The 23,421-nt window shown below is 35.0% G+C and overlaps 1 protein-coding gene across 1 annotated transcript in view; it reads right to left on the bottom strand.

The window, feature by feature from the left end:
* Nucleotides 1-384: 384 nt before the first annotated feature.
* TBCA (tubulin folding cofactor A) overlaps nucleotides 385-23,421 on the bottom strand; it is an 84,743-nt gene continuing 61,706 nt past the window's right edge. Inside the window, exons 2-4 of the mRNA XM_036090137.2 lie at nucleotides 19,724-19,829; nucleotides 2,751-2,837; nucleotides 385-639 (exon numbers count right to left, since the gene is read on the bottom strand). Coding sequence (XP_035946030.1) covers nucleotides 559-639; nucleotides 2,751-2,837; nucleotides 19,724-19,829 — 274 coding nt within the window. The 3' untranslated portion in view covers nucleotides 385-558. The remainder of the gene's footprint in view (nucleotides 640-2,750; nucleotides 2,838-19,723; nucleotides 19,830-23,421) is intronic.

Here is a 23,421-nt window from a genome sequence, read left to right as displayed (position 1 = left end):
AAGAATCTTATTTGAAGATCTAAATCATTGATGTTTTTTGTACAGATCTATCTTTCTGGAAAAAGATTTAAATGTTTCCATTAGTTAACAGTAATGGAAATGTTAGACTTTCACTGTGAAGGGATAAATATGTGAGGCCTTATTCACAGAGAAGTTCTTCCTTTCTTTTGAGGGAGTTGTACTCTATTCAGAATAAACTGTTCAAAATTTGGATTTTTATCTAAAAATAAAGATATCCTATTTTTAATTCAATCCAGACTTATAAAGCAAAATACCTAGACTTCAAAGAGAACCTAACAGATTTTAATTCTCTGTCAAAAATGTCTATGATTTAATGATAAAAGGTTAATTAAAAATATTTCATAAAGTATGAAATAAACAATCTTATTAGACGAACTCATTTATTTGACACATTCAATTAGGCAAAGAAAAATATATGCAACTGCATAAAAAGAATCACATTCTCATACTACTTGAACATACAGCAGTGGTCAAAAATAATGAATTGTGGAATGGATCCCAAGATTTAATGCAAAAAACACCCTGCAGAGAAAAACTTCAGGCTTCTAACTTCACTGAATCCAATACTAAACGTGCTTCCTTATATTCCTCAGTTTCTTCCAAGTCTTTTTCACTCTCCTGAAATGAAATATAATAAAAATTAGATTTATCCTTCTCAAACTTCAGTGCTGTTATTTACTCAAATATTACAAACCAATATAAAGAGCTCAAAAATTATAACAAAAAGGATTCCAAACCTCATCTAAATAGTGTATAATTTCACACAGTTTTGTTCTTTCTTTATAGGTAAGAGAAGAAATAACAGGTTTTGTTTCACTGTATAGCATTCTCACAGAATAAGTGAAAGACAGGGTTATTTAAAGCTATTAGCATTAAGTAAATAAAAACCTCAGAAAAATGAAAAAAAAATTTATTCTCATTTTGTCAACATGTCACCATACAAAAAGGATTATTATTAATGGACTAAAAATTTAAAATGATGCTTTACTAAAATGTTACATATATAACATTCAGACCACAATAATCCTACAACTACTCACAATGACAAAAATGGCTAGTGGTGTCATACCAGAGATAAGTACAATCTCTGAATCAGAAAACTGAACTGTCTGCTTATTAATGAATATTATGTATCATACTACAAGGAAACAAAATGCTAACATCTTTTATTTTTTTGTATTTAAAGACTGAGTTTTTCCTTGATACTTTATACATGAAGCTCTTACTAATATACTACTATGCTAAGAGATAAATGAAATAATATCATCTAAGTTATTCTGCATATGAACTTTTGTTTGATTTTTACTTAAGTAAGTAAAGCTATGATCAGTTATTCGTGTCAGGTCAATAAAAGCTGGAGATATACAGTTACAGAGCAGAGGGAATAAAGTATGTGTGTTTCTTTAATATGAAAATTTAAAGCAAAAGGAGTGAGAATTTGCTTACCTCAGACTATAGGCAAAAATTTCTTAAACCTCTATATTACACCTAAACATGTCTCTGTTCTCTGTTACTAAGTGTAAGCTCTTTGAGGGTACAAATATTGTTGAATACATCCATACACACAAATACATCATCCAAAGACAGTATTATTTTTTTCAAGCAATTTCTATTACCTTTTCAGCTACTAGATTCATGAGAGAAAAAAGCGTTTAAGCTGTCAGGAAATAAAAATGGTGCGCTGTCTCAGTATTTTAATACAGTAATTATTTCTATCTTTTATTTCAAAACCACAGCTTTATTTTTGGTTTTGAAGGAGAGTTATCCTGACTTTAAAAGGTTCCTATATCTAAATATGGAGTTCTGTGTCAAAATTCAAGTAAAATGTGAACACATCTCTCTTTGTTTTTTCTTACAGATATAGTCCTAATATTATTTTGGTGGGAAAACAAATGTCATTCTTTTTCAAAGAATACATATAATCATCCTGAGAAAGCCTCACAAGATTTTTGTTATAGAAGGCACAACTATGAATCATGAGACAGCTAGTAGCTAGTTAATATTAGCTCAAGAAACAGAAACATAAAATGAGATTAGTAAAGGAAATGTTAGAATCCATCAAATTACCATCAAACAGCAAGAACAACTGGCTTGAATATAGTATTATGCAGTTATCTCTGTTAAGAAAGATATAAGAGGACTTTTAATTGTTTTTAGAATCTTTTATAAAATGATTCTGCCACTGTATCACAAGGCATTTTATTAGCAAGTACGGTAACAGTGTTATCCAGCTCTAAGTAAATATGAAAGGACTGCCTATATGACAAGGTGTTTTTTCCTCTCAAACTGAGTAAAGTTTGACTCTAAAAGAATTCCAGATCCTTTTCATAAGGGCCCAAATTCATCTGAAACATTTGGATCTTTTAAAATTTTAAATAGTCTACTTATCTTTAATGTGCCAAAAAAAGATCTTTATGTATAAATACTAAATATTTCAAGATACTGCTGGACAATGTCAGTGTTCTGAATATCTACCATAATAACTCAAATATATTTAATTAACTAAGTTTAAATAAACAGAATAAACATGCTGGTTATAGTACTTCTACTGGAGGTTAATTAAAACACAATTTAATCTCTATTAATTATTTTAAAATATACTGATACACAGGGCAAGTGAACAAAATATGTCCCTAACTAGTTTACAGTGTTGAATACTTAAGATTTTGGCCTTCCATGTATTAGACTGAAAGAACATTTAAACAGAACACAGAGAAAAATTTACTTACTAATAACTGCAGAAGATCAGTATGTGCTGCTTCCAACCTGCGCTGGCAATCTGGGATCATCATCCGGGACTCTTGCAGGATCTCTGCCTATAATGAAAATCTCCGTGAGACAAGCAGAGATAGTAGAACTTATGTGTTTAGCTCACCCCTCTGTAAATATCTAAAATGAGTTAGAGGAATCAGGAAAAAATTACAGGTATGTTAAGTAGTTCAATATTTTTTAAAAGTAGTTTGAGTATCACCCAGCCACCCCATCCCTCCCACCCCCTACCACTCCAGCAACCCTCAGTTTGTTTCCTGAGATTAAGAATTCCTCACACACACAAAAAAATTCAAATAGGAATGTATGAAATCTGAAAAAAAAAGTTCGATATTTTAATTTAAATTGTGATTATTAGAAGTTAGAAAGAATGACTATCATACTGTTAAATATTCAAAGTACAAGTTTTAAATCGTTTGGTAATCACCCTCTCATGCTAAGTGAAAATTAACTGGAAAAGCTTTTCATAGAGCATTTATTTAAAAAGGCTATTTAAAATAAACTATTTTTCCTGCTGTCACAAAGCACCTTTATCCAAAATGAGATCAGCTGGTTATATAAATATCTCCTGCATCTTCTGAGTAATAAAGAAAAACAGTGTTCAGATAATATCACACGGAGATAATTACTGCATGAAAAAAGTTATTGAGTTATTGATCACATCGTGTGCACACTGCAGGAGGTTCTCACTGAAAGACAGAGGTAAAGAAAAATGAAAAGCAAAGACCAGCAGGTTCATATTTTTGATGCTTATCATGCATAAAAAGTTATTACTTATCCTTGTGCTTCATTTTAGGAGAGAGATTATTCTCCCCATGCACTTTGAGCCAAATTACCAGCCTGGCACCCATCTGAATCTAACTTCTGCCTATTCCTCCTGAAGACAGACACAACAAAATTAAACCCAAGAATATTTATTCTGGATGGTATTTCTGGACTTAAAATACATCATTCAAAGCTGAACTGTAAAATATCAAAACATAAAAGAAAAAATCAAATCAATCACTGAGAAACCAATCAGTAGGAGGGTAAATAAATTAGTGTCAGATGTTGTCCCTCAAATCAGTCTTTTTCCTAAGGTGGTAGGAAGCTTTATCTCCTTAAACTATTCTCAGAGACACAAAGATCATTTAAACATTTATCTCCATAGTGTTTGGTTGAATACCTTTGGTTAAATGGGTATAAATTCCGAACTTTTACTAATAAGCTTTATTACCTTAGCTCACATAAAATAAAAAGGAAAGACATAACTTAATGGTAATCGTATTATATTTTAATAGAAACTTTAGTAAGTCCCAGTACGTTCTTCCTTTCCCTAATAGTTTTGTAATAACTCACACTGTAAAAAAAAAAAAATCAGAATCATAATACACAAGGATGCTCTCTATCCACATCTATTTTCTCAGGTGAAAACCCACTGTTGAACTTCTTTTACTAACAAGACACTGGATGAAAACTTTAGACACAGGATCATGACTTTACTTCACTGCTAATCATACTATACCTAGATATTTAATCACTGTTTTTATGTATTATTTTTATGTATCTGGTTAGTATGCATACATGTGAAAAATCAGTGAGAGGCACATTTCACTGGATACAGGATTCGTATTTCTTCCTTATGAACCTCCCTTGAGAATAGCTTATAGGAATTAAACAAGATGAAATGAATACAAAGAGTAAGATCAAAAGCATGGTAAGTCAAAATGTATACTTGTAAAAAGTTTTTTGAAAGCTTTAGTATTGTCAATGAAATGAATTTTAAGCAATGCTGCCCAAAATAACTTCCATTCATTATTATTCTATCCATCATAGAGCAAGAATCCTCATTTAATCTATCAATACAGGACTATGATGTAATTAGGGCCAAAGATCAGTCTCTCCCATATACCAGCCCCAATTCATTCAATAAGGTTACTGTGTATCTATGGGATGCCAGGTACAGGGGATGCAAAGATGAATAAAAGAAGGTTTCTGTCCCCCATTCCAGTATAGGAGCATAAACATGAAAATAAACATTTGACACAGCTTCAAGAAGACTATGCCACTGGGAGCCAAAGGCATACAGTACATTGATGACTATGATGTGAAATCCATAAACCACATATACTTTACCTCATAACAGTGAATTACAACTGTCAGGGATAATTTTAAAAGACCATATATAACGTGTGAGTATATAGTAAAGAAACCCCTCAAAATACCTGAACTAAAGTAAATGAGTATTATCTTTCAAAGTGTTTCCCTTGGGAAGGAGTCACTCAAATGAATGGGGACTCTGTCTAAAATATCTGAATAAACTCTCAGTTTATTCTAATGCTGACTACGACAAGACTGAGTTTAAGTCAGGATCTTGGCACAGACTGGGAGGTACAAGGAACCTTAGGTAACACAACAGGATGTGGTCCTACTCACGTCTTACTATTTTTAAAACAAGTTATGATTTTTTGGGGGGAAAGTTATTCAGGTAAAATGGAAGTTTGGGTAGGCTTAGCAAGGCTCAATTTATAACAATAGATAAATTACAAACTAAAATCTGATCGATTACCTTTATAATCAAATGTATATAAGTTGGAAGGGAAAAGCCCTAATTGGCAGATTTTCATTTTTTTCAGAAAGAAGAGTTCTGTGAAATAATCTGGCCAATGTTAAGTTGCTTTGCTACTGCTCAATTGAGATAAGATTTCTAGCTTCTTTAATGATCCATTCACTATAGCTAAAATAATCTATAGGCACTCTAATATTGGATATTGGCTACCTCTGGAACCAATGGTAACTGCATTAGTTTGCCAAACTGAGCTTTAGAGTAGTTCAGAGATTACTGTAACAATGCTTAAGTCTCCTTTTACACAGAGGTAAAATAGTAATATGCTAATAAACACGTTAAGAAATCCATCTGAAGAGAAAGAAAATGGTAACTATGTAAGGTGATGGATATGTCAAGTAGCCTGGTTATGGTCAATATTTCACAAAGTATACATTTATCAAATCATCAAGTTGCATAATTTAAATATACACAATTTTAGACTGTCAACTATACCTCAGTAAGGCAGGGGAAAAAAGATACAAAGACACTCTGAGAAACAAATGAAGAATCATAGAGTCAGAAGGGACCTAAGTGGTCATCTACTGCAGGCTCCTCAATTTACAAATGAGAAAGTTGAGTCTCAGAGTGACTAGCTAGTTGATACGGTCTGAGTTATACCCATGACTCTGATTTCAACTCTAGCATATGAATGAGTGATAGTGGTAGCCAGACTCTAAGAAGGCCTTCAGTGATCCTGCTCTTGTGTAGTCGCCTCCCACACTACATTTGGGTTGGGCCTGTGACCAAAAGAATGTGGCAGAAGTGACTTTCTAGAACTTAAGACCTGAGGCTAAGTCTTTAGAAGGCTTACAGTTTCCACATGGGCCTCCTGAAATGCTTACATTTTGGAAATGCTTCTCTCAGGACCCAGTTGTCATGCTGTGAGAAGCTCTGAAGGATGGATGGAAGGAAGACAGGAAGGAAAGAAGGATGGAAGGAAGGAATCTGACTTATGTTTTGTGGTTACTGCTGAATGAATAAGGATATATAATGCATTCTATGAGTAAAAAATAGTCTGGGCCCATAAACCCTAAGATGTCAATAATTATTTTAAGTTTTATAAATGGTCTAAATCCACCAGTTCAAAGACAGAGAGTCATAGACTGGACCCAACTATATGCTGCCTACAAGAAACCCACTTCAAACAAAATGAAACAGAGAGTTGTATCATGCAAACATTTTTTTAAAAAAGTGATTATATTAATATTGGACTTCAGAGCAAAAAAAAATTATTAAAGACCAAGAGGAACGTTACATAATAATAAAATGACCAATTCACCAAGAAAAAAATATGGTGATCCTTAAATGTGGATGCACTAAACAAGAGAGCTTCAAAATACATAACACAAAAACTGATAAAGCTAAAAGGAGAGCGATAAAACCACACATATAGCTGGGGATTTCAATACGTCACTCTGGCACAAGTGGTAGAAGTATTAGATCAAAAAAATCAGCAAAGATATAAAAGAACTGAATAATGCCATCAACCAATAAGATCTAAATGACACCTATAGAACACTCTGCCTAAGAAAGGAAAATACAAATACTTTTCAAGCACCCGTGAAACCTTCATTGCAGGGGCCCCTGGGTGGCTCAGCTGGCTAAGCATCCGACTCTTGGCTTCAGCTCAGGTCATGATCTCATGGGCTGTGGCACTGAGCCCTGTGTTAGGCTACATGCTCAGTGTGGAGTCTGCCTGAAAGAGTCTCTCCCTCTGCCTCTCCTCCAACTTGCAAGTGCACTCTCTCTCTCCAATAAGTAAATCTTAAAAAACAACAACAACAAAAAAAACCCAAAAACATTCATTGCCGTATACCATAGCCTGGGTCAAACAACAACAACAACAAAAAAAACAAACAAAAATCTCAACAAATTTAAATATTAAATAAAAGAATTGAAATAATACCTAGTGCATGTATGACTATAATGAAACAAAAGTAGAAATCAATAACAAAAATACAGCAGGAAAATCTTCAAACCAGTTAGAAATTAAACTACGTATTTGTAAATAACCCATGAGTCAGTAAGGAAGTCTCAAAAGAAAAAGAGAAATACGGAGATAAACGAGAATGAAAATATAGCATGTCAAATGTTGTAGGATTCAGTTAAAGCAGTGCTGAGAGGGAAATTTATAGCAGTAAATGCTCATGTTAGGAAAGAGCAAAGATCTCAATTTAAAAATCTAAGTTCTTACTTCAGAAACCTAGAAAAAGAAGAGCAAAATAAACCCAAAACAAGCAGAAGGGAATAATAAAAATAAGATCATAAATCAATGACAGAAAAAAAATCAATGAAACAAGAGCTGAGGTTTTAAAAAACTGATAAATTTCTAGTAAGACTGACAAACATAAAGTGAGAAGGCACAAATCAGTACTACCAGTAACAAAAAAAGATCTTATTTCTACAGATCTTGCAAGCATTAAAGGAAAAAAAATAGAGAATTGAGTTAAGACAGTGGAGCAGTAGGGGGACTCTGGGCTTGCCTTGTCCCTCGGACACAGCTAGATCAACATCCAATTATTTTGAATACCTAGGAAATTGATCTGAGGATTAAGAGAACAATCTGCACAATTAGAGGGAGAGAACGTGGCAGGCTTATTATTTTTTTTTTTTAATTTTATTTATTTATTTGACAGAGAGAGACACAGCGAGAGAGGGAACACAAGCAGGGGAAGTGGGAGAGGGAGAAGCAGGCTTCCCGCCGAGCAGGGAGCCCAATGTGGGGCTCAATCCCAGGACCCTGGGATCATGACCTGAGCCGAAGGCAGACGCTTATCAACTGAGCCACCCAGGTGCCCCGATGTGGCAGGCTTATTTTAACAAATAAATCAAAGCACACTTAAAGGTCCAAACACTCCCCACTGAGAGCAAAGAGGAACCCTTACAGCCAAAACACAACAGCAGAGTGCACAGAGCATAAGAGCATACACCAGAAACACTTCCTGAAGCGCCAGGCCCTAGACAGTGTAGGACCCCTTCTTAATATGCCAATACTCTCAAGAGCAGAATAAGAACAAACTTTCATAACACACAAAAGACAGAAACCTAGACAAAATGACAAGATGGAGGAATTTTTCCCAAAAGAAAGATCAAGAAGAAACCACAGCCAGGGATTTACTCAAAACAGATATAAGCAATATATCTGAACAAGAATTCAGAACAAGAGTCATAAGAATATTATGGGTTTGAAAAAAAGCATAGAAAACACCAGAGACACCCTTGCTGCAGAGATAAAAGACCTAAAAACTGGTCAGGCTGAAATAAAAAATGCTTAACTGAGATGCAGAACTGACTGGATGTAATCACAACAGGAATGGAAGAAGCAGAGGAACAAATAGGTGATATAGAAGAAAAAATTATGGAACATAAAAAAGCTGAAAAGAAGAGGGAAAGAAAACCAGTAGATCACAAATATAGACTCAGGGAACTCATCGATTTCACAAAGCACAATAATATCCATATCATAAGAGTCCCAGAAGAGGAAGAGTGGGAAAAAGGAGCAGAAGGTTTATTTGAACAAATTATAGCTGAGAACTTCCCTACTCTGCAGAAGGAATCAGGTAGGCATTCAAGTCCAAGAGGCACAGAGAACTCCCCTCAAAATCAACAAAAACAGGTCAACACCAAGACATATCATAGTGAAACCTGCAAAATACAAAAGATAAAGAGAGAATTCTGAAAGCAGCTAGCAATAAAAGGTCTTTAACCTACAAGGGTAGACATAAGGTTAGCAGCAGACATGTCCACAGAAATTTGGGAGGCCAGAAGACAGTGGCATGATACATTCAACATGCTGAATGGGAAACATATGCAGCCAAAAATATGTTATCCAACAAGGCTGTCATTCAGAATAGAAGGAGAGATAAAGAGTTTACAGGACAAGCAAAAACTAAAGGAGTTCATGAACACTAAACCATTAGTGAACACACTAATATTTCTGCAAGAAATATTAAAGGAGACCCTTTGAGTGGGAAAGAGGGACCACAATCAACAAAGACTAGGAAGAAACAGAGACAATCTACAGGAATAGCGACTTTACAGGTAATACAATGGCACTAAATTCATATCTATCACTCATTACTGTGAATGTAAATGGACTAAATGCTCTAATCAAAACACATAGGGTATCAGAATGGATTAAAAAAAAAAAGACCCATTGATATGCTGCTCACAAGAGACTCATTTTAGACCCAAAGACACCTCCAGATTGAAAATGAGGGGGAGGAGAACCATCTATCATGCTAATGGACATCAAAAGAAAGCTGGAGTAGCCATACTTATATCAGACAAACTAGATTTTAAATGAAAGACTGTACTAAGAGATGAAGAAGGGCACTATATCATAATAAAGGGGTCTATTCAACAAGAAGATCTAACAATTGTAAATATTTATGCCCCCAACTTGGGAGCAGCCAAATATATAAATCAATTAATAACAAACTTAAAGAAACTCATTGATAATAATACAATAAGAGTAGGGGACTTTAACACCCCACTCACAGCAATGGACTGATTATCTAAGCAGAAGATCAACAAGGAAACAATGGCTTTGAATCACACACTGAACCACATGGACTTAACAGATATATTCAGAACATTTCATCCTAAAGCAGCAGAATCCACATTCTTTTCTAGTGCACATGGAACATTCTCCAGGATAGATCATATACTGAGTCACAAATCGAGCCTCAATCAGTACAAAAAGACTGAGATCATACCATGCATATTTTCAGACCATAATACTACGAAATTTGAAGTCAACCACAAGAAAAAATTAGGGAAGACTGCAAATAATGGAGGTTAAAGAACATCCTACTAAAGAAATTAGTAGGATGTTAAATTAAAGAAGAAATAAAAAACTACACAGAAGCAAATGAAAATGACAACAAATTGAAAGTCCAAAACCTTTGGGATGCAGCAAAGGCAGACATAAGAAGAAAGTATATAGCAATACAGGCCTTCCTCAAGAAGCAAGAATAGTCTCAAATGCACGACCTAACCTTACACCTACAGGAGCTGGAAAAAGAAGAGCAAATAAAGCCTAAAACCCAGCAGGAGAAGAGAAATAATAAAGACTCAAGCAGAAATAAATGATATAGAAAAAACAAACAAACAGTAGAACAGATCAACAAAACTAGGAGCTGGTTCTTTGAAAGAATTAATAACATTGATAAACCCCTGGTGAGACTTACCAAAAAGAAAAAAGAAAGGACCCAAATAAATAAAATCATGAATGAAAGAGGAGAGATCATAACCAACACCAAAGGAATACAAACAATTATAAGAACATATTATGAGCAACTATATGGCAACAAATTAGGCAATCTGGAAGAAATGGATGCATTCCTAGAGATGTATAAACTACCAAAACAGAAACAGGAAGAAATAGAAAACCTGAGCAGACCCATAACCAGCAAGGAAATTGAAGCAGTAATCAAAATTCTCCCAACAAACAAGAGTCCAGGGCCAGATGGCTTCCCAGGGGAATTCTACCAAACATTTAAAGAAGAGTTAATATACCTATTCTTCTGAAACTGTTCCAAGAAATAGAAATGGAAGGAAAACTCATTCTATAAGGCCAGCATTACCTTGATTCCAAAAGCAGAGACCCCACTAAAAAGGAAAATTACACACCAATATCCCTGATGAACACGGATGCAAAAATTCTCAACAAAATACTAGCAAATTGAAAGGAAAATTTAAAAAACCATGAATAATTTCATAATACTGTTCATAATGCTCATGGATTCACCACTTAGAAGAAATGAACCAATTCCTTAAAAACTACAAAGCACAAAAACTCAAATGATAACCCGAATAGTTCTACAATCATGAAAGGAATTGAATTTGTAATTAAAAAGATCATGAAATGGAACTCTCCAAGTCTTGATGGTTCCACTGGACAATTTTATCAAATATTTAAAGAACGGAAACTAATTTTACACAAATCCTTCAAGAAAGAGAAGAGGGAACATGTTCCAATTAATTTTATGAGGGGAGCATTAACCTGATACCAGAACCAGACAAAGACAGTATAAAAAAAGAAAACTGCAGACCATAAACTTAGATGTAAAATCCTCAACAAAGTATTAGTAAATTGACTCCAACAATGTATGAAAAGAATTACACACCACAATCAAGTGATCAAGCAGATATAGTACAGGACTGGTTCAACATTTTAAAAAAATCAGTCCATGTAACCCACAATATCAATAGGCCAAAGAAGAAAATTCATATGGTCTTATCAAATGAGACACAGAAAAAGCATGCGACAAAACCCAAAATACCCATTCATGACAAAAACACTCAGCAAACTAGAAATAAAGAACTTCCTCAACTTGAAAAACACTATTTACCAAAAATGTACAGCTAACATTATACTTAATGGTAAAAAACTGAATGCTACCTCCCTAAGATTAGGAATAGGTGAGATGTCCACTCTCACCACTCTTATTCAATACAGTACTGTAAGCCTTAGCCAGAACAATCAGGTAAGAAAAAGAAATAAGACATACAGGTTGAAAAGAAATAAACTGTCTCTATTTACAAATGATATGAATATTTATGTAGAAAACCAGACAGAATCTACAAAAAACTCTTACACACTAGCAAGTTCAACAAGGTCACAGGTTACAAGATCAACACACAAAAAACTAAATGCACTTCCATATCTAATAGCAAAATATGTGGAAACCAAAACTAAAAACAATACCATTTTATGACATTTTCAAAGAAAATGAAATATTGAGGTATAAATCTAACAAAACATGCAGGATCCATTGAAAATTACAAAATGCTGATGAAAGAAGTCAGACCTAAATAAATTAGAAAGACTCACCACGTTCACTGACTGGAAGACTTGACATAGTAAAGATATCAATTCTCTCCAAATTGATATATAGGTGTTTGTGGGTTTTTTTGTTTTTTTGTTTTGTTTTTAAAGTAGGCTCCATGCCCAAGTGTGGAGCCCAACATGGGGCTTGAACTCATGATCCTGAGATCAAGACCTGAGCTGAGATCAAGAGTCAGACACTTAACCAACTGACCCACCCAGGTGCCCCCAAACTGATGTATAGGTTTAATGCAATTCCTATTAAAATCTTAGCAAGGTGTTTTATAGACATAGACAAGCTTACTTTAAAATTTTTATGGAAAGGCAAAGGAAATAGAATAGCTAAAACAATAAAAAAAAGAAAATGAGAGAACTCACTCTTTCACAATTAAAGCTTTCTCTATAGCTACAGTAATCAAGACAGTGTGGTATTGGTAAATGAATACACACAGGTTAATGGATCAAAAGAGAGAAACCAAAAATAGACCCACACAAATATGTCCAATGGGTTTTTGACAAAGGTATAAAAGCAGTTCAATGGGGGGGAAGGATAATCTTTTCAACAAACATTGCTGGACAAACTAGGCTCCTATAGACAAAAAGATGAATCAATGAATCTGAAACTAAACTTCACCCCTTAAATAAAAGTTAACTCAAGACTGATCAAAGCTTTAAATGTAAAACATAAAACCACAGACATTTTAGGAAAAAAAACAGAAAATCTTTGGGACCTAGAACTAGGCAAAGAGGCCTTAAGACTTGAGACCAAAAAGTATACTTCACAAAAGGAAATATGAGCCATAAATTAGATGTTCTCAAAACTAAAAACTGTTGCTCAGTGAAAGACCCTGTTAAGAGGCTAAAAAGACAAATTACAGACTAAGAGAAAATATTTGCAAACCACATAGCCAGCAAAGGGCATTTATCTAGAATATACAAAGAACTCTCAAAACTCAAAAGTGGAAGAACAAAGAATCCCGTTAAAACGTGGGCAGAAGATGGCTCAGTCAGTAGAGCATGCAACTCTTGATCTCAGGGTTGTGATTTCAAGCCCCATGTTGGGTGCAGAGATTACTAAAAAAAAAAAAAAAAGAAAAAAATCTTAGGGATGCCTGGCTGGCTCAGTTGGAAGAGTGTGTGACTCTTGAACTCGGGGTCATTGAGTTCAAGCCCCACACTGGGTGTGGAGATAACTTACATTAATAAAAAACTTTTAAAAAACTGGGCAGAATATATGAACAGACATTTCACTGAAGAGGATATACAGACACAAATAAACAAAATGAGAAGATATTCAACATTATAGCCATTAGGAAAATCAAAATTAAAAGCATAATCAGACATCACTATACATCTATCATGTAGGTGATGGCTAAATGCTAAAATGAAAAACAGTGATAACACCAAAGGATAGTGAGGATGTGGAGAAATCAAATCATTCACACATCACTGGTGGGAAAGTAAAATAGTATAGCCACCCTGGAAAAGAGTTCAGCAGTTTCTCTTAAAACAAAAAATGTACTAATACAACACAGCAATTTCTTGGGCTTTTATCCCAGTAAGATGAAAATTTATGTTCATGCAAAAATGGTCTATGAATGTTCATAGCAGGTTTTTTTGTAAGAGCCCCAAACTGGAAACAATCCCAATGTTCTTCAATGGTTACACTGTGATACATCCATACCATGGAATACTACTCAGCAATAATAAAGAACAAAGTTGATACACTCAGTGACTTAAGTGGACCTCAAGGGAATTACGCTAAGTGGAAAAAGCCAACTTCAAAAGGTTACATACTGTATGATTCTTCAAAGAGTATTAATTACTTAGAACTCAGGGATGGAGAAGACAGGGGCTACAAAGAGGTAGCAAAAGGCAGTTCTGTGTGGAAAGGTTTTCCATCTTGACTGTAGTGGTAGTTACACATTCTACATGTGACAGAATTGTATGGGACTATATACATAAACACACAAACCTATATACAGATACACACAAATGAGTACATGTGTAACTAGTGAAATATAAATAAGCTCTGTGGTGTACCAATGTCAATTTCATGGTCCGGATATTATAATTATAATTATAGAAGATACTAACATTGTAGGAGGAATAGTGAGGGGTATGTGTGACTTCCCTGAACACTAACTGCAACTTCCTGTAAATCTGTAACAAAACACAAAACAAGTGTATAATAGAGCACATTTATAAACCTGAGTATAGGTAACAAGAGACAATAATATTTTCTTGCACCACTAGAAGTTATTTTAAGTAATATTTTTATTACTGATAAAAGAAATATGGTGTTTCTTGTAGAATCAGTCCTGTAAAAGACACCTGATAAAATTCCTCTTTTAAACTGAAGCTTCCTATTACTTTCCACATACTTAAAAAAAATTTCCCCTTCAGTTTTAGGAAAAAGAAATATCCAACTGTGAATGTTAACTCATGCTTCAAGTAAATCACAAAAAAATGTGTGTGCATCCTTCTCAAAAAGACAAATTTTTACAACACTGCAATTATATGTAATAACTGTACATCCTTATTGGGAAAATTGTACCAATTTGTCTTTTTAATATTACTTCTGGAAAATAAGAGATTGAGTCATGCCTCAGGTGAAATAAGAGGGATACATGTGATTATTATTCTTAATCATTTCTGTGGCAGATTAAGTTTAAAAAAAACAAAAGACCAGAAATATCTTCACTGGTTGAGGGCAAAATCCTCTGTATCTATCTCTAATTGGGATGAGGAGAATAGAAAAGAGAGATATCATGAGCAGAGGACTAAAATCAATTTGGGCAATATTTGAAGGTTGCATTATATTATCTAGCCCAAAAAGAAAAGGACAGCAGAATAACTCTTTGACTGACTGTATTTTGGCCTCTTAGGGTCTTTCTGCCTAGTTTCTTAGTTTACAAGAACCAAAATTAGGCCTAATCTAGGAAAGGCCAATTTTGACAACAAAAATAGGTTAAGAAGTTTGGTAGGGACTGATAGGATAATAAATGTGTATTATTACTTTTTAAAAAAAATTTATTAGAAAGAGAGAGAGAGGGAGGGTGGGTGTGGGGGAGGAGGGGCAGAGGGCAAGACAGAATCCCAAGCAGAACCCCTGCAGACCTCGGAGCCCAACGTGGGGCTCAATCTCACGATCCTGGGATTACAACCCTGAGATCAAGACCTGCGCCAAAACCAAGAGTTGGACACTTAACCGACTGTGCCACCCAGGCACCCCATAAATGTGTTCAGAAGATCCATGAAAGCCACAGCAAAATAGACCCACGTGAGAAAAGAGCCAGGGTGGTGAGAGGTGGTTAAGGAGGGGATTTAGCTCAGAAGAGGAGGTAATACAGGGAGACGAGTAAAGAACCCACAAAATGCAGCATTTGGCCTCCTTGATATTTTCTATGAGGGGCACAAATATGTAAAGAAACTATCACCCTATCATCAACATTAAAGTCCCAGGCATATAGGAATAAAGCAGTGCTTTGGGTAAAGCAACTCTTGTTGCATATAACATGAATGGCTGGCCTCAGTATAGCTAAGCTAGGGAAAGGAAATTGAGAAAAGCATGTAGGATGGGTTAAAGAAAAGGTTTCCTGAGACAAACAAAACTGCAACTGACAACTGTCTAAACTACAGGTTAACAACAGCAGTTAACAGAAAGATTTATTGTTCTGTAATTAGACATGGGCTAGTATTTTTGAAGATAAGTGCTAGGCTGACTAGGAATCTAAGAAATCATGTTATAAACCATGACCACTGTGACAAAAGAGAGAATTTTAACATGGCTGAGTGTAGAAAGGATTTTTTTTAAGATTTATTTTATTTATTTGAGAGAGAGATAAAAAAGAGCATGCATGAGCACAAGAGTGGGGGAAGGGGCAGAGGGCGAGAATATTCAAGCAGACTCCCCTCTCTGAGCATGGGGCTGGAGGCGGGGCTCAATCCCACGACCCATGAGATCATGACCTGCACCTAAACCAAATGTTGGATGCTTAACTGACTGAGCCACCCAGGTGCCCTAGAAAGGATTTTTAAACAAAAAATTTCCCCTTTTTACATCTGTATATGTATCCAATGATAATGTAGTTAAGTGGCTAGTACTTTTAAATAACTATTAGAACAGAAGATTCAATGAAGAGTTAATCCCTACCTATAAAGTAGTGACTTTATTGAAAGATGATCAATATATAAATATTAAAATAAAACAGATTCTCTGATAATCTGTGACATTATTTGTAGAATTTTATTTAGAAAGAGAACACATTTATTCTCCATTCAGGTAACTCACAACTTCTATTCTAGCTATATGGCTGTTTTTTAATACATTACTGGTGATTAAAAGAACAAGGCAAAGATAAAACTAACTGAGGTCAAAAGCTACATATCTGGGAAAATAAGCCTGATTGAGAAGCACCTGGAAGAAATAAAATCATATACTATGTCATACTATTTCTTACTAGATGCTGGAAAACAACAGAGGGCATTAAAGTGAGAGAGGGGCTAAAGTGAGAGAGTGATATAAATATTTATACAAGTACATATTTAAAAAAGCATTTGGGGTGCTTGGGTGGCTCAGTCGTTAAGTGTCTGCCTTTGGCTCAGGTCATGGTCCCAGGGTCCTGGGATCGAGCCCTGCTTCAGTCTCCCTGCTCCGTGGGAAGCCTGCTTTTCCTCTCCCACTCCCCCTGCCTGGGTTCCCTCTCTCGCTGTGTCTCTCTCTGTCAAATAAATAAATAAAATCTTTAAAAAATAATAATAAATAAAAAAGCATTTAACCATCATTATTTTAAGAATCAAAAAATTGTATTCCATATGTAAATCCTTATGAAGAGCAGTGAGTTCATAGCAGTCAATATATCAGCAGACATATTCTATCTACAAATCTGTTTACAAATCCTCCCAAAATTTACGAAAATCTTTTTTTTTTTTTAAAGATTTTATTTATTTATTTGAGAGAGAGAACACACGAGAGGGGGCAGGGTCAGAGGGAGAAGGAGACTCCCTGCTGAGCAGGGAGCCCGATGCGGGACTCGATCCCGGGACGCCAACCAACTGAGCCACCCAGGCACCCAAAATTTACGAAAATCTTAAACACAAATGTCCTCTGCTATACCACACATAGAGAAAGGCAGGCTCTCCTAGAAGCTCAAAATGAGGTTTTCTTCCTGGATGTTTCAGATGACACTGTGTTCCTTTTGCAACACAGCAAATGTCTACAGAAAAATCCATTTGGGGCGCCTAGGTGGCTCAGTCGTTAAGCGTCTGCCTTCAGCTCAGGTCAGGGTCCCAGGTCCTGGGATTGAGCCCCACATCGGGCTCCCTGCTCTGCAGGAAGCCTGCTTCTCCCTCTCCCACTCCCCCGCTTGTGTTCCCTCTCTCGCTATATCTCTCTGTAAGATAAATAAATAAAATCTTAAAAAAAAAAAGAAGAAAAATCCATTTTAAATGATTAACACTGTTGAATGAAGTCTGGACTGAGTGTTCGCTATTATCATCTGAACGTAATTTATATGATTAAAACCACTGTGAGTTCACAGAGTCCTGATTTAAAAAAGAAGTCTCGAGATATAATCTGTATAAGCTTGTTTATACTCTCCTTTTCCTTGGTGTCATCTGGATTTTATTCTACATGCACTGCACACTGGATTTTAAGTAAAGGAGTAAATGATCTGATGTACCATTTTAGAGATCAATCTGGCTGTTGTGGTGGGAGCGAATGGAGGTTTCAAGAGACAAAGAGGTGTGCTGACTAGGAGGCTTTTGCAATAGTGTAGGCAAAAGATGAGAGTGGACTGGATTAAGGGCAGTCGTAGTAGGGAAAGAAAAAGAGGGAATAAGAAACAGGACTTGCGGATATTAGATGTGGTTATTAAAAGAGAAAAGCATCAAGAAGAGATCCACTAAATTTTTGGTTTTAGGTATCTGGATGACTGGAGGTATCATTTACTGAAGGGGGATAACAAAAGAAGGAACAGATTTTTTGTTCTGAGAAGGTGGGTTAGCTTGAGGGAAGACCAAGATTTTTATTTTGGGCACCCAAGAGAATATGCCAAGTAGGTGATTAGCTGAATATATATACGTCTGGAATGGTCAAGCCCAGAGATATAAATTGGGAGATACTGGCACTAGAATGAATGTCAAGTAAGTAGGGACTCTAGTTTTTTTGTTTCTGGTTTGCTGTTCTTTTTAATGCCATGCCTAAAAGAATGCCTAGAATAGTATTTGCAAGTAGCAGGGGATTCAATAAATATCTGTTGAGTGAATAAATGAGTGGACATAAAAATGGAGAAGTTATATGACTGTACGAACTTAAGACCTAGAGATTGCAGATGGAACTCTTGAAGGTTAAAACACACACACACATACACACACACACACACAAATACGGGGTGGAGGAGACAATGAGCACAGGGCGAGGGGAAGGGAGAGTTTCAGCAAAGGAGACTGAGGTAGAGGGTAGGGGATGTTTAACAGATAAACAGGAATTTATAAGGAAAGGGTAGGTAGGAGAAGTAGGAAGAGCATCTCACACACATGCAGTATGTCAGAGGCAAAGGAAAAGAGCACACTATATCAAAAACTAATGATGTAATGTATGGTGATTAACATAATAAAATAAAATTAAAAAAAAAAAAAAAAAGGAAAAGAGCATGTTCAGGAAACAAAAAGGCAAGACCTAAGAGATCCAGGGAGGGAATAGCAAGAGATAAAGTTGGATAAGCAGGTACCAAAATCAAGAAGAGCCTTGTGTGCAGTACTAAGGAGACTGAAATTTGTCATGAGAATAATCAGAAGAAGCCACTTGTAATATACATATTTATTTTGGTGGTCTTCAAATCAGTTTGGGGAAAATATTTATAAATTTAATATACAAATACATTTAATGTAAGATTAGGCCATTTATATATTAAATATTTTTAAGTTTACTTTTTTTAGTAATTTCTACAAACTATGTGGGGCTAAAACTCAGAACCCTGAGATCAACATTCATGCTCTTCTCACTAAGCCAGGCAGATGCCCCCATTTTTATATTTAATACATTTTTAAAATGGAGAGGCAGGATAGCTTAATGGATAAGAGTACAAATTTTAGACCCAGAACTCCTGTATTCAAACCCTAGCTATACTGCATGGTGGTTCTGTGACTGTGGGCAAACTATGTAACCTGTGCTTCCCTGATTTTTTTTTTTTTTAAGATTTTATTTATTTGACAGAGAGAGAGTGAGCACAAGCAGAGGGAGCGTCAGGGAGAGGGAGAGGGAGAAGCAGGCTCCCCGGCTGAGCAGGGAGCCCGATGCGGGGCTCGATCCCAGGACCCTGGGACCATGACCCGAGCCGAAGGCAGCCGCTTAACGACTGAGCCACCCAGGCGCCCCTGCTTCCCTAATTTTAAACGGACGTTTTAATAGTAAAGAAGAAAATAATAGCACCTTCTCAAAGGGCTGTTAAAATATTAGTTAACATGGTATTCTGTAAATGTTAGCTATTATTATTAAAGATACAATTTACCTGCTTTTTAATGGCATAATTTTCACCATCTTCAGCTTTCATTTTTTCGATCTTTTCTTCTTGTTGTTTTGCTTCTTTCTCATACATCATTTTTTCTTTTACCAATCTATAAATAAACCAAAAATGGTTCCAAGAATTAGAATTAACTTTCTCTCTAGCAAACAGACCATGGGAAACAAAGAAAATGTAAATATAAAACATACTTAGAATACCAAAGTATGTGTACTAGATGGGGAGAAGGTAAGGAGGAAAGAAAAATACTTTGCCATAGATATAAGTCTGATCCTCAGGCCCTAAGTCCTATACCTGTCTAAAGCAAGTGTAATCTTCAAAGCATGAAATTCTTAAATTTTTAATTAAAAACATGTTTCACTATAATAATTGTATTTATAATGTAAAAACACACAAAATTATTATGTACTAACATTTGTCCTTTTAATTAATATATAGTTTCCAAATTTTTATACATGTACTTGAAACATAATGGAAAAAGCTCAACTTACTGGAAAAAAAATCAGTATATTGCATGCCAAATCACAAAGAAAGATTACATTATCTTCAACAATAAAATTGTTTAACAAGTATTTACCATTCACTTAATTTTATGCCTAACCTTCTTCCTTGTGTGGGGGACTGGGGTAGATAATTTAGACATGGTTCTCTTAGGGACAAACAGTGGAAACAAATATTTATTTACTAAAGCAAGAAAAGATATTGATAAAGATCAGGGAGATTTTCAACAATAAATTGGAAGAGAGAAATACAAAGTTCTACTGATTATTCCTCAAATAACCAAAGTACAATTAATCATAATAGCTCAATCTCCTCTAATCCTGGTTTATCAGTTTTAATATAAAACAAAAATGTAGTTCAAGAAAACACTAACACTCACAATATCTAAACAGCAGAATAAAAAGCTTTCAGAGTTCATATATATTAAAAGTAGCTTTCTCCATCTGACTCACTTATTAATTTCTAGACCTATGTTTCTGGGATGGAATTTAAAAATATAAGAGAATGGCTTTTGTCTAATCATTTGCAATGACGCTAAGATTTTTAAGTATATTTCAAAACAGGATTTAAAAAAATATATATTTTATTTATTTATTTTAGAGAGTGTGTGCACGCCAAGGGAGGAACAGAGGGGGAAAGAATCTCAAGCACCACGCAGGGCAATGAATATAAACAAGTAACAGAGGATACTCAAGAAACAAATAATCAGGGAGATAGTACTTGGGAAAGTACTATTTCTGGTTACCTGAGGAGAAAAGCCCTAATGATCTGGGGTAGGGGAGGTGAGCTGAGGTCAGCTGGGAGTTAAATTTTTTTTTGAGCTTTTACATTTGAGTTTATTCTTCATTTGACTTTTAAAACATTCCTATAGCTGAATATTAATACAAAAAAACAATAGCAAGTAGTGAGTTATGAGTATAGTCCTTCACCCATACTACTACATATAAAATGCCAATAGTCAGTGTTATTCACTGGTCTCATTAAGAGGTCTGACATTGGGGGCGCCTGGGTGGCTCAGTCATTAAGCGTCTGCCTTCGGCTCAGGTCATGATCTCAGGGTCCTGGGATTGAGCCCCGCATCGGGCTCCCTGCTCAGCGGGAAGCCTGCTTCTTCCTCTCCCACTCCCTCTGCTTGTGTTCCCTCTCTCGCTGTGTCTCTCTGTCAAATAAATAAATAAAATGTATAAAAAAAAAAAGAGGTCTGACATTGAACACCACCCCTAGGATGTTTATCATCCTCATTATGCTTCTCCATTGTAATGGTGCCATCTTTCCTGATTTGGATCAAAGTTCACCAGTTTTTTCAATTTTGAATAATTTTAAAGTTCGCTAGTTATTCCTTTAGTAATATTTTCTAAATTTTTTGGAATAAGTAAAAAATTCAATTAGAAAGACAACAAAATTTATCTAATAGTTGTAATTCTCTAAACATTGCTTTCTTTTGCAAGTTTTGCAAATGCTATTAGTTAAATAACAAGTACAAATAGAAGTCATAATTTATTATATTTTAAAGGCATAATTAACTGAAAATATTTTCTACTAGTGTTAAATATTTTCTATTAGTAACAAACCCATACCCATAGAGAAACATAGCAATTTCAAAATCTGGTCACTTTCAGTAGTTAGACAAATACATGAGAGGAAATTACAAAAATAAGAGCAATAGAAAAGGACTGACATAAGGAGGAGAAAGGAGAAACTTTAAGAAATGACAATCAGGGGAGTGATAAATAACTTAAATTTTTAATTATATAAGTATGGCATTCATGTGATTTTTAAATATGTAATCTGATGTTTTCCAAACTACTCCATGGTATACAAGTGGTCAAATAAGCTTAAAAAACACTGCTTGCTGGGGAACCTGGGTGGCTCAGCTGGTTAAGTATCTGACTCTTGATTTTGGCTCAAGTCTTGATCTCAGGGTTATGAGACTGAGCCCTGCGTGGGGCTTTGTGCTGGCGAGGAGCCTGCTTAAGGTTCTCTCTGCTCCTCTGCCCCCGCCAAAAAAACAAAAACAAAAACAAAAAACAAAGAATGTGTATTCTTGTATTGTCAAATGGCGTATTCTATAAATGTCAATTAGATCCAGTGATTGGATGGTGTTGGTCAATTTTTTATATCCTTGCTGTATTTCTATCTGTTCTGTTACAAAGAGAAGAGTGCACATTCATGCTCTCTCTAAAAAGAAACCAAACCAAAACAAAACAACACTGCGGGCCAAATATTAAAGATTTAGGATTTGTATTTGCATATTAAAAGATCCTGAGAAGTCCTGTGGTAAGGAAATCAGTTTATCTTTGTTCAACTGCAAGCTTATTTGAGGCAAAAAAAAACTTTTCTCCACTCAGCATTCTCCAGAACAGCTGTCCCTCAACAGAAGTCTGAGAAGTAGATTGTAGAAAGCTGTAAACTACATGAATTTGTATACAACACATTTAAACATACTGTTCATAAAATTCTAAATAGAACACAAGTTTTGGGTATATCAAGAATTTAGAGACCTTGAGATAAAAAAGTTTTAGCTTAATTTGTTTTGCTTGTACAGTTTTTATTATAGTAATTAAGATTTTCACAGTTATACCCCAACTTGTATTTGAGGCCATCTAATAACTAATAGTCCAATACCAAGCAAAGGATACTGATGATAGGTCAATGTAATTAATGGTGCCAAGAAACTATAACCAATACTAAGAAAAACATTCTGTTATGGATATTTTCAAACAAAAAAATCTAGAAAAAATAGCATAGTAAATCCCATGCATTCTTCACTGAACATTAATAATTAGTATTTTGGCAGTCTTGTTTCATGTATCTCCTGCTACTTATTTATTTATTAGTATCTTCAGACATATCATCTTTAGTTTGATTTTTACCTGTGATTTCTACCCCACCTCCCTACCTTACACCAACCATATAAAAAAATGAACTCAAGATGGATCAAAGATCTAAAAGGCTAAAATTAGAAAACTTTTGGAAGAAAACATAGGGGTAAATCTTTTTTTTTTTTTTTTTAGGAGTACATCTTGATGACTGAATTTTTAGATATGACACCAAAACTGTAAGAAAAAGAAAGGAAAAAAAACAAATTGGCTTTTGTCAAAGTTAAAAACTTTTGTGCTTCAAAGGACACTATTAGGAAAGTGAAAAAGACAACAGAATGGGAGAAAATATTTGAAAATCATACA

The sequence above is a fragment of the Halichoerus grypus genome, chromosome 2 (assembly GCF_964656455.1).
Source record: "Halichoerus grypus chromosome 2, mHalGry1.hap1.1, whole genome shotgun sequence".
NCBI lineage: Eukaryota > Metazoa > Chordata > Mammalia > Carnivora > Phocidae > Halichoerus > Halichoerus grypus.
The sequence above is the reverse complement of the archived record's forward strand: the minus strand, read 5'-3'. Positions and strand labels throughout refer to the sequence as shown.